Consider the following 15,234-nt stretch of genomic DNA (forward strand, 5'->3'; position numbering starts at 1 on the left):
GGATTGTAGGGGAAGGAATACTTATTTCACTCAGTGACACACAAATCAGTTAATACCTTTTATTTAATGTGAATTTTTTGATTGATACTTTGTCTCCCTCTATTAAAATGAATCTAACATTGTAGACTGTTCATTTCTTTGAGGGTGAGAAAATTCAAAATAATCATAATCATCATAATCATCAAATTATTATTTCCTTCACCGTAACTCTGTAGCAGAGAATCATCTGCTCTTTTTCATCTGCTGTTAGTTCAAGTTCATAGTTCAAGTTTATGTATTATTGTAGGGTCTACCTTACAATACAAAGTGCCTTGAGGCGACTGTTGTTGTGATTTGGTGCTGTATAAATAAAATTAAACTGAGGCTTGCAGAATTGATAAACATTACACTGACAGCAGCTCAGACTTCCGAGTGACCACTGTGGGTCACTCGGATTTGTTTTCTTTTTTCCCCCCACATATCGCACCTTGAATATAATTTTATATGATTTATAAGTAAAACATCGCAAATGTAACAAAACTAAAATAACGGATTGGATCCGGCTTGCTAAATGTATAAAAACAGCACTTTCACGAAAGCGCTCTTATTTTGAAAGTTTAGGCGGAAATTTCTTTTGGATTTCTGGCCCGTTTGCTATCACCTGTCTTCACCTCCCTCCCCTTCCTCACCTCTCAGCGTCCTCCATCCTCATCCTCCACTCCCGCCCCCACCCTACCAGGCTCTTCCCCTCGTTCACACCGGTAGTTGTCATGGCGATGGAGTCAGCCCCGGCGTCGGCTCCGGGGGTTGTTGCCATGGAGATCCCCGTGCGAGGTGCGCTCCCGGTGGTGGAGGAAGACGAGGACTTCAGCGCGCCGCTGCCGGGGTGCGAGGGGCGATTAGGGCACCGCAGAGGCGCGGGGAGACGCCGGCGAGGGGTGCCATTCAACCGGGGCAGCTACTACATGCTGCTAGTGATTGGGGAGATCGGCACCGAGCACCAGCTGGACACCGCCAGAACGCAGATAGAGCGGGGTGAGTGACGGACGTCCATCCGCTTTATTACCCGTGTGTCTTCCGTGATTCAGTGTGCAGCAAACATGGAACAGCAACAGGAGAGACGTGTTTTGACGCAATGATGGGATAGTATCCATAGGCAGAAGCCCTTACTGCAGCATTGCACCATGGGACACTACGCATTTTCCTTACCCACAGAGTGTTGCTGTAAAAAATGCAGACTCATAAGAGGCAGAATGGAATTTAATAGTGCAGTAGTTTGGCCAAAATCTCTCTTGGAGCTCCAAATACTGCACTAAACACCTACAAACACTCAGCATTTACCAGATAAAGAGACATAAATCAGCATGTCAGCAGATCACAATCTGCACAGGAAGTCTTTAGTTAAAAAGAAAATAAAATAGTTTGTATTTTCAGGCATCCGAGTGTGTTTTTGTGCTTGGAGTGTCACTATAGTGTTTTTGTTTTTTGTTTTTTTTTCCTTCTTTGTTGCAGTGATGTCAAGTCAAATCAGTAAACACACAAACTTTGTAGGCTTTGCCCAGCAACAAGAACACAACTGTTTCCCAGACACAATGAGGGAAGAGTTTTCAGTTTCCTGCTGGACTGATTATTTTGCCATCATTACTCGGGTGAATATCTCAGCGCTGCTCTGAGTTGAAACCCTCCTCCTCTTCCTTCTCCTGTGGAACTGCAGCAGCTTGCAGTCGTTCCTGTCACTGAGGGCTGTCTGAAGTTTAGAGAGTAAATGCTTTGTTGTGTGAAAGATGTTTCGGGAGCACGCCTGTCAGCTATTTTCTGCGCCACCGTTGCCAATCTAAGCTGTTCCCGTTGCAACGCCATATCAACCCCTGTGCGTCCCGTCTGACCTCCTCTTGTGATCACAAGCTCAGTGTCACACCCACTCAGCTCATTACTGCATCGATTTTCCCAGGTTGGTGTTTTAAGCGTGACTCAAAGTAAAAGACCTGCTGTCGACTCACATTACACCTCAGCTGCAGGGTCCCTGTGTAGGCCTGCAACAAGTCACCCTCACTGCAGTGTTGTAATTTCATCAAAACAAAAGGCCAGAATCTTCATTTTGCTACAGCTGATGGTTCATTTCATTGCTGATTAAATGGCCACATTTTGGTTAATCCTTTGGTTGACATGACGTGCCCCAAGTCTTTTGAAACAACAGGCTAATGCTTATACAAAAGGTCAGAATATAATGAGAAATTGGCATTGCAGTGCTGATCTTTATGAAGGTAGTTAACTTGAAAACCTCATCAGACAGGTTCTGATAATGAATTTGATGTGAAAACACTGAAAAATTAAAAATAATGACAGGTTCTTTTATATTCTTATTTTATTAGGTTAGTTTTGCAAGTGCATAGTACACTCGGCACCTTTCTAAAGAAAAATAAAAGTTAGGAACTGAAAAATTATTACATCCTTAACAGTTTTTTTTTTAACTAACAATAACTAAAAAAGATCGAACGAAAATAATGAAAAAACAGATGATGATCTTAAAGGTACAGCCGGTTTATGTTTTTATGGTGATTTAATAGAAAAAGGACATTACACTGACAAACATACATTGAGTAGTGTATGATTATGTCTTCCAACAAATTGATGTGTTTCAATGAACTTACATTGAACCCATTTAAAATACAGAGGAGTGGGTTTGCAGTTTGTAGAAATTCCCATGTGGAGGGAGATTTCAATTCCTGTCTGCACCTTCAGAATTTAAGATATGAAGCATCATACCTGTTTTATCATCAAAGGAGTTCCCTTCATCAAAGAAGCAAAAATGCAAAGGGAGATAGATTTGCCCCTCTCCAGACAGCTGACAAAACAAGAGCTGAGTAAACAACAACAACAGCAGGTTATAAACTAACAATATACCAACTAATGTTAGGTTTATTTGCCTCAAAAATCACATTTTCCCTCTGAGTTTGATTACATTCTCACAAACATATGAGTTACATTTGCTTCAAAGGTACTTTCACTTACACTGGCTAACAGCAGCTAACAGCAGCTGCGCTTACTGACAGAAAAGTTCGGGATATCCTTAACAGCTCACCTCAGTATCGCTGTCATCAGTCAGAAGTGAGGTTCTTTGACTCCATACCTGGACTCTTTTCACAAAATTTTACAGCCTTTTCCAGAATGATGTGAACAGATGCGAATGCTTCTCATGCAGCATTGGCAGCTGAGGTAAACAGTCTTCCACCGATAGGGATCTCAGGGGATATGGATCTGGTCCAAACTATTGGAGAAAACACGATGGCCAGCCATGATGGAAAAAACTTGTTTTTATATATACAGTAACCACTGTAGTTAGGATTATTGGGAGGGGTACGACAGCGAAATCAGTTGACTGAAATCTGAATGACTGAGATCTACATCTCCCTACTACTGACAAATGTCACATTTATGCCATTTTTTTCCCCTGAGCACTTTGGTCATTTATGATTTATATTATCAGCAAACATGGTGCTCATGTAGCAAGTGACATTTGCGCTTTAAAACAAGGATGGGCAACATTTTCCCCGAGGATTATATTGATATAGATATAGATAAAGCATTGTTCTAAAACTCCATTAATGCAGCAGACACAATGGATTATTTTACTAATCAATTCAATTTTATTTATATAGCATCAAATCAAAACAAGATCTTACAATAAAAAAGAGAAAACCCCGACAATCAGAAAACTACAAGAGTTGTCTGATTGTTGGGGTCACTTGGCAGGAGTGGCAAAGAAAAACTCCCTTTTAACAGGAAGAAACCTCCAACACAACCAGGCTCAGGGAGGGGCGGGGCCATCTGTCACCACCAGTTGGGGTTGAGGCTATTGACCAAATTCACCTTTTTACAGATTACAGGGTATCTGGCTCCTTCTGATGTTAAAAATGAAAAGATTGCTTAGATAAAACAATCCGCTTAGTGTAAATGTCACATAAGCCTTTACAATCACCTAGATCTAACTCATTTTCTTACTTGCACATTCTGTTATACATATAGACTAATGCATACACCTATATACTTAATCTACAGTTTGTTTCAGAGGGTCATGACAAGTGTAGTGCCTTTTTTTTGAATCAACAGTAGTACAGACTTATTACTGCCATTTACTGCAAGATTTATTAATATAATGTTTAGCGGGGGTGTTTAGTTAGGTATGATTGTGATGGTTATTGGCCCCCAGTCTGCCCATGGGTGCTTTGAAAGTTAACACTGAGGCTGGCTTTTTAAAAAAATTATATATCCTGTGATATTGAAGTATTAAGGCTTTCAGTAGTTCATGAAACGTCTTTCATACTTGTATTTATTATTGAACACAAGCTGACCACTTGCTCAGCTTGATGATTATTACATCAGAATCAGTGCCCAACTTTTCTGTTTTAATCCTTTCATTTCTATAATTTCTTCTTCAAATGTGCCGCGAGCTGGAAAAAAACTGCAAGTTCATATTTTGGATTTGATTAATTTAGACACTATTGAAAAACTTTGCTATAAAGCCTACCTGTAGGCAGTCTGCAGCATTAAGCAGTTATAATTCTTTCTCCGTATCTCAAAGTGGGGAAAGAGGAAATATTCTACACATAGTGTAGTAAATGACTCATTCAAAAACTGTATGTTGTTTTTATGCTATTATTAGCCTTTAACTACCTTCCCATTCTCCTGTCCTGCTGCAGCTCCAAACACTGTATTATAGGGACATTCCCAGAGTACACAGGGTGGTTGTTGGCCAGCTTTACTGGCCGTGCTCTGCTTAAGGTCTTATTCAGATGAACATGAATTTTTCATAAACCCACTACTGACTCTGCACATTGACAAGACTAAACCAAATGTCTTTATTTTATATTTCACATTTCCTGCGGTGTGCTGAACTGTTTAATTCATAATTTTAGCCTCATTAAGGATATTTTAATGCCACTCATTAAACATGGGAATGAAAACTATGCCTTACTTGGAGAGGTTTCACAAGAAGACCTTACATACAGTAAGATTAGGAACTACAGGTACGATTAACTTACAATCCATGTGATGAAGAGCATTGTCCGTTTTTAAAAATAAGTAATTTATTTGAAATTAACGTGGACTGTGTTCGATGCAGTGTATGAGAAGCTCCAAAGCTGAGCTGTCAAAATGCAGGTCTGAGAGACTCACTTTGAGCAGATGCTGACAACCAGAAGTCAGAGGTTTTCTTCTGCATGTATAAAGTCAGTCCAACCAGGCTTCTCATTAGTTTAGGTGACTTATTTGAACTTGTGAATGGGTTCAGTTAACGAATTACTTTTTATAGATATGTAAATAATAGGGGTGCAACGATACACAAAATTCACGGTTCGGTTCGGTTCGATACTTTGGTGTCACGGTTCGATATTTTTTCGATACAAAAAAAAATGTTCATGCCTTTTTAATTTGTCATTTATTAAAATTATAAATATATATTTTAACTCAAAAGTACAGTTTTTAAATTTAACCCTAACCCTTGTGCGTGTTTTTTATTTTGACAGCGAATGCGCACCTGCGGACCACTTATGTGCACCCCTGGTTATTTAGCTCGTCATATTGCAGCCACAGAAATTATTTTGTCCATGAAACCATAAAGCTGCACTTTCTTTTTGCCTTATAGTCTGATTTGTCATAACTTTTCCGTTTTGTGGTAAGCTTTTCTTTGGCTGTCACTTCTTCACCCTGACCTGTCTTATTTGGCTCAGCAGAACTAAAATATATATCGTGCTGCTTTTACACACGCACTCACATAAGCTCAGCGATTCTCTGCGTGATCAACCTCTCACATGTTTAAGCTTGCTGCGGGAGATTTCACTTGTCATGTTTGCATAGTAAGCTAACGATTAATAAGACGATGTCAGAGGAATTGGTGCGCAAATTATCATCACTCACAGATCAGTACTGTCGCTCTCTATACACAGTTCGCACGATTGCAAAGTGAAAGCAAAAAAACAAGCGCAAATTCAAACGCGATTTCAATATGTCACATATTGACAGTGGCTCACCGATGCCAATGACATAATTACCCAGCTACATTTCTGAAAGAATGCAAAAGCATTGACATATATTTTTCCTTCCTACAATAGCCCGACGGGCAGGGCAGAGATAGATTTTGGTAGCCCGACTGAAAAAATCGCTAGCCCCGGGACGTCGGGCTAGCGATATTGCAAGCCCTGTATCTGATTGAGGAATCACTCATCTTTGGAAAAGAGAGTTTATTACAGAGAAATGGCTCTTTCCAAAATAAAAGCTATACTATCCGCTTCTTCTGGGCTATATTCTCAGCAGCATAAGGAGAATCATGTGCTAACAGCTGTCTAAATGACTCGGCTAAAGTTAGTAGCATGCTTGTTGTTTTTGTCTTTGCACTAGGATGATGTCGGTGTAAATGTGCAGTCATATTCGTTGTGTTCCCACTAGTGCTTTCAGGTTAATCTCGTTGAAATGACCTTAACGCCACAACACGGCAAATCTCCGTTAACGAGCTACCGCCGATCGCCCCGTGCATGGGGCTAGACGGCCAACACGTTAACGAGCTAACTGCGCTAACACACTAGTTCCCACCCATGTAATTGAGCATTGCATGGCACATCCAACATACTGTTTTACTTTAGTCCATGACTCGCTTACCTTCAGGGTCATACCTCACATGAAAACCAAAAATAATTCCAAACGCCAGATCTGAATGAGGGTGGGGGAGGTCCATGTTGCAAGGAGAGCTTAACTTCTGTCTTGCTAGCTTGCCCTGTGCTCTTCCTTCTGATGATGCTGTCTGTGTTGAGCGCTCAGTGGATCTGCGCTCGACAGTGCAGCCTAGGCGGAGTAGTCGAACGCAGATTCACTGAGCGCTCAACACAGACAGCATCGTCAGAAGGAAAGTTGATAAAATAAATTACAAATGTTGTATTGTTCGATACATATGCGTACCGAACCGAAAGCACTGTATCGAACGGTTCAATATCGATACGAATATCGTTGCACCCCTAGTAAATAAGTAAATATTTTTAAGGTTTTTAAATTAATGATTTATTTTATTGTTACAAAGTTGTGGGGAAACCAAAACCCAAAAATATCAAATCTATTGTAATATACAATCAGCAACTCTTCACACTGGAAGAGAGGGTGGAGTGCTGAGACGTTAGCTGGCAAACTGAGTGGTTTCGATGCACAGATACACAAGTCAGTGCTAAGCAACAGATACCGTAATAAAGTTGTAGAATTTCATTCTCCAGTGCTGAAGCACAAACTTCTCTGGGCTGTTATTATTTTCAGTGTTATTATTGTTTGACAGATAATTCCATTAAAACAAACAAAATAGTAACACAAACGCGATCAAGACGCTCACTTCAGTGACTTCAATCAGCAAGGTGAGGCCTAACAGGCAATTTTCAGCCCCAGCTGCTCAGATATTAAATATAGGCTATTAGAAAGCTAAATTGGTCAGTTTACAGCAGATGGTTCTGAGACTGCATTCCTGCAAAAGCTTTTTTCCTCTTTTGTTCTCCACATTGACTGTTTTATCTGCATGCAACCAAAAACCTGTTCAAACATGGCTGATCAGTAAAATACAAACTAAAAGTGAACTACAAACTGAAGCCAAACCCAGAAAGCTTCCAGTACCAGAGATCGTATTCCTTGCCTACATATTTTGCAGCGTCATATCCAGACATCTGTTTTTTGCACAGACATAAAGGAGGTTTCTTTAGAAACGCCTAAAAATGTACTCGACTGGAACTCCTCATGCAAGCATATGCAGAAACTGATGAATCCTTTCTTGCCTATAAACAGCCATTAATGTGTGAGACTAATTACAGTGTTTGAAATGTTGACTCTATTAACTTGCTGACAGATGTCATCCTCTATGATGGGTCGAACAAAAATAAGAAGGCCTTTGTTATTATCATAATTTGCCCTGTCTTTTAGTTTTTCTCTCGATGCCAACAGTTATGTTGTCATGGGGATTGTGATGAAAATGTAATATTGTGCCTCTAGAAGGTTATCATTGTTATGCATCTGGTAGTGCAAAGAAAGACAGAACAGTAAGAGTGATACAGCATCTCTGTGCACAGACTGCAGTCTGTAGTCATGGAACATTTTCTACTCTGTTAAGGGCATTTAAGCAGAGGGGTATGGATTTGGAAAAAAAATTAAAATCTAATTTCTTGCTGTGAGTAAAGGAATCCAGAAGTGGGTGAGATGAGAGAGGCGTGTGCATTGGTTTCCGTCCTGCTGGATGAGATCTGACATAAGTTCCCTCTGAAGTTTGACGATGAGAGAGGGAGAGAGAGAGGGAGAGAAAGGGAGAGAGGGAGAGAGCTGCCCCGATTATCTAATAATAATGCAGTACCTGCTCAGTACCTTCTTGATATCTATTGTCTGTTGAAGCGTGCCTTTTTTTGTTAGAAGCCATCAACACTCCATTTACACATATTAACAAGCTAACACATGGTTAGTAGCCAGATGCACTGGAGCCTTGTAATTCAAAGGACTGAAGAGTCAATAAGATTCAGTCTTGAACTTAACTGGATCAATCTCAGCAGGTTTTCTTCAAGGACCTCTCTGCCCATATGGGAAAAAAATGGACAAGCAGTACATGTACATGTTCAGTATCCTGTTTTGTTTTTTCTCATGGAAGTGGCCCCTTTTGGATTTTTGTGCTCTTACAAAGAAAGACTTACACATGCATTGCTGGAGTAATGGGATTTTTTTCTCTCTCTTTCTTTCCAAATATAGATTTTAGTTTAGATTAGCCTACCCCTGACATGTTGCTATTATCACAAGCTATACTGTAGGAATGAGATTAGCCAGGTAATGGTGAGTGTTTGTCAGACATATAGCTGACAAACACAAAACTGCCCGAACAGTTTATTTTTTGACCTGTAAGACCAGAGAATACAGGAACTCCTGCTTACTCTTAAATGTCATAACAAAAGTTAGAAAGGGTTACAAAAGAAGACCAATTATTTGTCTTGTTATACTCTCAGAATCTTTTAAAGATAGTTTACCATATTTTAAGTAGGCAGTCATGGAAGCCTAAATGAAAAGATGTGATGAGATGCTCATTTCTCTGTTATGTTACCCCATCTTTTCAGAGGGCGTCTAAAGCTTGGCGATCGTGGGATTTTTCTTATTCTACTCAGTTTGGCCAGATATCCAACTCTAGGCAAAGTCCTGTGGCTTCCAATTACAATTAATAAGCCCACCGATGGTTTTACAAACACTCAGAGCTTTTAAAGAAATCTAAGAACGGATTGGATTTCTGAATTATTTTCACCTTATGTGTAACTAATTTACAGTGTTCACCAGACAAATGAGGCAGATTAGCATACAACAGGGTGTAAACTGTTCAAAAGAACTTCATAAAATCACCAAAACCAAAATCAAGGCTAGACCCATCAATATTGAGCAGCTAGCTTCCACATCTACCTTTACCACACAGAACTGACCACTAGCCATGTGACATTAACTCGTCTGCCATTTTGGACATGTGACACAATGGCATTTTATTCACTTTTAGGGTAAAGTGAATAAGACCCTGTTCACACTCTCATAAAAATGTATTACATCCAATATAGTGGACAAGTTTCAAGCAATGTGTGCATGATGTCATGTCAGAAACCTTTAGCTGACTAAAAGTCATCACAGGCTGTAATACTGCTGTGGATATAATGTGCTTTCACTGGTTTTTAAGGTTAGTATTTCTGAAATGAGAAAAGCACGTGATGCTTTGAGTTTCTGGACATTTTGAACATATGAAGTGGTTTCAGGTCATTGACCTTCCCCAAAACCCAAACAGAATTCAGAAAGCGAGTTGAGGAAAGACAAGACACGACAGCAGCATCTGATAAAAGGTTATCTCAAGTACACAGATAAAAGAAAGGCTCAGAAAAGTTTGCTTAGTTTCACCAATGCCTGCGCTTCACTGCATCACGTTGTCCTTGAACAATCTTTGTCTTTCTTCCTGGCAGGAATTCGATCCTGGGACGTCGACCTCAAGTGCTGCGACCTTGATCAGCAGCTGCAGCTGTTTATAACTCGCCACTCTGCCCACTTCTCCTCCGAGGTCAGAGGTCAGTGTGATGTGGCTCTTTATGAGCCTGGAGATGACTTGACAGAAACCAGCAACGTATTCTGAATAACATTCTAAACAATGAAGCTTTTTTTTTATTATCTTGTATATTTTTGTATTATCGTGACGATGTAGCTCCAGTCTTTAAAGTCAACATTTAGCAAGAATTGAACTGAATGCAAGTAGATATAAAATACAGAATAAATCATTAGTGTTTTATCGACCTGTGTGATATTTTGTAGATGTGCTCAGTTTAATCAAGTGAAGATCTTTTTTGGTTTCTGTGTGTTTCTGGATGGATTTTAGGCTAGCAGTGACTGACAAAGTGGGATCTTCTTTGTTTATTTGTTCACCACTGAGCATTCTGTGTGTAGTAGAGCAGGGCGATATGACCAAAAATATTTATCACGATATAGATTTGAAAATTTGCGATAACGATATAACTGACAATATAATTGACACTAGACAAAATACTTTAAAACTCCACAATTTTATTAGTGCAAAAAAAACCATCAATGTATTTTCACTTAAACAAGCAGCTGTTTTTTGCATTAAAGTTATATAAAAATGTAACAGTGCAAATGCAAATTCCTTGTTGACAGTTTAACCAAAAGGCATTTCCAGTGGAAATTGGCAGACATATCCTCAGCATAACCATGTATAATATCCACAAAACTTAAAAAGAGGTTATACACACACAATACGGTAATATTATGTTGAAGCACAGTACGTATCACTCCACGAGGCTCCTGCCTACGATAGCAGTAATGCTCCGACAATCCATCAAGCGGTGCGGCTTCGTAGCTTAGCAAAGTCGTACTAAAACATTTGACAGATTTTCGAGTGCCGTGTACCACATAACATCGTTTCGAGGTCAGTAAACACAACCAGAATTCATACATAAGGCACACGGGATTATAAGGGGCACTGTCGATTTTCAGAAAAATCAAAGGATTGATTTTAAGTGTGCCATATTTTCCAAAAAACACGGTAATAACGACGGCCCGCTAGCATGCTCTACCAAAAATAGTACTTTGTTGTGTATCTGACGGACAAAAGCTAAACCAGTTCCACACCACTGAAGTTGCAGCATTTTTACAAACCAATTCTGGTTCATCCGTTACATTCAACGACCCGCTTTCGCCCTTCTTATTCTGCGTCGCCGCCATGTGCCTTTTTCATGTGCGTATGTAAACAAAGGCACTGCGCATGCGCGTTTTACCCATATTCTATCGCGATATTTCATTTTCTTGCCGTTGCCCAACATTATACCGGTATTACCGTGAACGGTATGATATGGCCCAGCCCTAGTGTGTAGTTTTCAGTTTATGGATTTTTTTCTTTATCAATAGATGCTATCATTCAAAGCTGCCAAACACACCTAGATCATTAAAGGGGGTCTGTTATACTAACAACAACTCCATATTTTTATTCTTGGACTTTGCTAGAGTAACCTTGGACGATTCACATTTCAAAATAATGTTATTTATCTCACGCTGGGCCTGTCCGTCATTTTTGAAATTAGCTGTTTTAGCTCCATGCCCCCAGCAGACATGGAAAGCCTCATCCCAATCATCATAATCACAATGGGAAGACCTCATTATTTGTCAGTAAGTGGACAATCATTAAGTGTCCACTTACTGACAGTATACACTGAGAGTATACAGTGAGTGCAGTAAAAAAAAGTAATTGCTACCCCTTATTAAATCTTTTTTTAAAAATGCACTGAAATTCACACCCAGCCCTTATTATTGCCAGACCTGTTAAATCAAGAAATCACTTAAACAGAACCTGTGTGACAAAGTGAAGTAGGCTAAAAGATCTCAGAAAGCAACACATCGTGTCACGAACAGATGAGAAACAAGTCATTAGCATCTATCAGTCCTGAAAGGATTACAAGGCCATCTCTAAGGCTTTGGGACTCCTGTGAACCACAATGAGAGCCATTATCCAAAGGCAACTTGGAACAGTGGTGAAACTTCCCAGGAGTGGGCTATGAAAACTATTTCAAGAGCGCACAGTCGGCTCATTAAGGAGCTCACTGGAATTGCTCAGGTGGTAGAGCAAGTCATCTACTAATCGGAAGGTTGGTGGTTTGATCTGACGAGACAAAAGTTGAACAGTTTGGATGGTTTGAGTCGCGTTACATCTGGTGTAAAACTAACACAGCATTTCATGAAAAGAGACCAACAGGTAGTGTGATGATGTGGGGCTGCTTTGCTGCTTCAGGACCTGGACCACTTGCCATAATTGATGGAAACATAAATTCTGCTCTTTACCAGAAAATCATGAAGTACAATCTACAACTCTCAGTTAATGCCCTGAAACTGAAGCACACTTGGGTTCTGCAGCAGGACGATGATCTTAAACACACCAGCAAGTCTGCCTCCGAATCGCTAAAACCCCCCAAAAGGTTTTGGAGTTGCCTAGTTAAAGTCTGGACTTAAATCAGATTGCGATGGCATAGTTTTTTCCCTTAATGAATAAAGTCATCATTTCAAAATTGCATTTTATATTTTCTCAGGTTATCCTTGTCTAAAATTAAAAATAATGTGAAGCAATATAAGAGTATGGTTCACAGCCCTCTGTGTAGCAAAAAAGGAAAAGGATAACAGGACCACTTTAATATTGCTTCAGATTTGTTGATAAAAAAATAAATTTAGGTTAAGGCTTATTTGAGGTTTAGTGACACTTACTTGAATTGGATGACTTTATTTGCCTGCCTAACCTATTTACTTAAGTATTTTTAATTACATTGATTAAAAAAATGATATATTGAGATCTTTTGGTAAAAATTTACATCATTTCAGAGTTTTTACCTTACTGCTAACCATGATTAGTTCATTATTAGGATTTTAAATGATAACAAAGCCCATCAAACTACTACTACTACTATCACAAGAAATCAATTTTTATTGTAATTATTTGAGCTATTGATCGTGTAGGCATTTAATTCATCTGCATTGCATCAAAGCTGTGCGGTGACTATAATCACCACAGCGACTCTGCAGAGAGCTGTGGACCTGTGGTGTTAGATGTATGTGTGCATGTGTTAGAGTGAGAGAGAGTGCTTGCTCACCCATCTATATAATGCAGCACTTTAGGCTCAGAGCCCAGGCTGAGCATGCAGTGGATGCTGAACTGGGAATTATTTCAATCATCTTCCAGGTAAGAGCCTGAAGGGATCAAACATATACAAATATGCAGAAGAAAGACCAGCAAAACTGCACAGATGGCAAATGCTAAGCAGGAGCTGCAGTCAGCAGAAAGTGACACAGCGTTTTTCAAGACAACTGCTAAACAAAGAGAACACATTCAAAGGAAACACTGGAATTCCTGTGAAACAGTAAACATTATTACTGTCTTTCATACCATCTGTTATCCAGTCTGTCTTAAAGGGTTACTCTTCTAAGGAACGACTCCTCCACTCATTTGAATCGGTGTGATTCACCTTATTTTTGTGCTTAAAGCTGCTGTTTGTTAATACCACTGCTGCACGTGTAACAGTGTTTCAGCTTTGAACGCTGGATGACAAGTACATATGAAGCTTAAGTTCCTGGTTTTTTTGGATATATTTATGTCAGTGTTACTTTGACACTGAATGCATCTTGAATGCAGTCATATTGTATTGAAAGAAGCAGTATTGATTTATGACTCTAACTGTCATTGATTTGAGAGACATTGTCCCCGTGGATGCGTTGCTGAATCCTTTTGTGTGCACACTGGATGTTTGTAAGTTGTGTTTTCTTTGGAGATTGTCAGAATGTATCCACAAACCTTGCACCTGAACTATCTTATCACTGCATATCCTCAATATCCTCTTATTGTGCTCTGAGTCTTAGTGATGTGTCAGTTATGTTAAAACAGCTGTTGCTATGCTACACTTGTTAATCTTTAAATTCAATGTTTTCAGTTCGATTGGTACAGGTATATAAAGTTAAGCACCTAGCTATGCAGTCTGCTTTTCCAAACACTGTGAAACAATGGGTCGTTCTGAAGAGCTCTATTAATTTAGCGTGGTGCTGTAATAGGATGCTGCCATTGCAACAAATCAGTGGAAGTGGAAGAGTTTAGAAACCACAACTAACTAATCAGCAGAAGTTGTGCTCAAATACATCAAAAAACATAATCACCAGTATTTTTAGTCATTAAGTGTAATCTCGATTATTTAATAAGGCTGTTCATTGACTTAACAAAATGCTTTTATTTAAACTTTAGGTTTTTACAAGGGATTTTAATATTTTTCAAATGAAAAACATACAGCATGAATGGCATTTTCACCATTTGAGCCCACCTGTGAAGCAAAGTGGATAAAATGAACCCACTAATGATTTTTTTTTCTCACACTCAGTATTTTTACATTAAAATAAATAAAGTATGCCTTTGTTCAGAGTCTGATGTGGCTTAAATGTTAGCATAAAAGTGAAAGAAATGTGAAGGAAGGCATTCTTTCTACCTGCTCCGGCGCTCTTTCTAACAGCGATACCCTCAGCACGCCTGAGTTTGTAGCTTTATTTCAAAACTTCAGTCACTTCAATTCTTCAATTTTATTATGAAGACAAAAAAAAGAAACTAATACTTCTCTAAAACTAATAAAGGATGACTTATTATTATGGACTAGACTCAGAACAAACGAAAGACCCCAATCCCCCCGAATCCTAACTTGCAACATATAAAGTATTATATACTGCTAATATATTATATAGAAAAAAAGGTTTTTTTTTTATGGACCAGAAAAAAACCCCAAAAAACCAAGCAGGCCTCTAGTTCTCTGAGAGGAGAGATGAAGCATAGGTACAGTCGGAGGTTTGATCCTTGTTTTATTGATTGGTTGTTTAATTTATTGACCACCTGTCCTTCACTGAGAGGTCTTAGTCATAAACTACGCTACTTTTTTTCCTCTCGTGTTGGACTGAGAACAGTTTGGTAGTGATATAAATGTACTATACACAAAGTGGTATTACTCAAGAACGAGTGTGGGTTTGGTGGTTACCAGGAGAACAGTACTTGTCTCATTGCATTGTACCAAGTGTAAAGTTTGGTGGAGGGGGGGTTATGGAGTGGGATTGTTTTTCAGAAGTTGGGCTTGATCCCTTAGTACCAGTGAAAGGAAAGGCAAGACATTTTGGACAATATCATGCTCCTAAATTTTTGGGAACCGG

General features: G+C 39.2%; 1 protein-coding gene across 1 annotated transcript in view; it reads left to right on the forward strand.

The window, feature by feature from the left end:
• Positions 1-712: 712 nt before the first annotated feature.
• The window catches only part of LOC120730168 (microtubule-associated protein 1B-like), an 85,327-nt gene continuing 70,805 nt past the window's right edge, over positions 713-15,234 (forward strand). The window contains exons 1-2 of the mRNA XM_040026354.1: positions 713-1,014; positions 9,972-10,073. Of these exons, the coding sequence (XP_039882288.1) occupies positions 750-1,014; positions 9,972-10,073 (367 nt within the window). The 5' untranslated portion in view covers positions 713-749. The remainder of the gene's footprint in view (positions 1,015-9,971; positions 10,074-15,234) is intronic.

This window comes from Simochromis diagramma, unplaced genomic scaffold, assembly GCF_900408965.1.
Source record: "Simochromis diagramma unplaced genomic scaffold, fSimDia1.1 OVJJ01000293.1, whole genome shotgun sequence".
Taxonomy (NCBI): Eukaryota; Metazoa; Chordata; class Actinopteri; order Cichliformes; family Cichlidae; genus Simochromis; species Simochromis diagramma.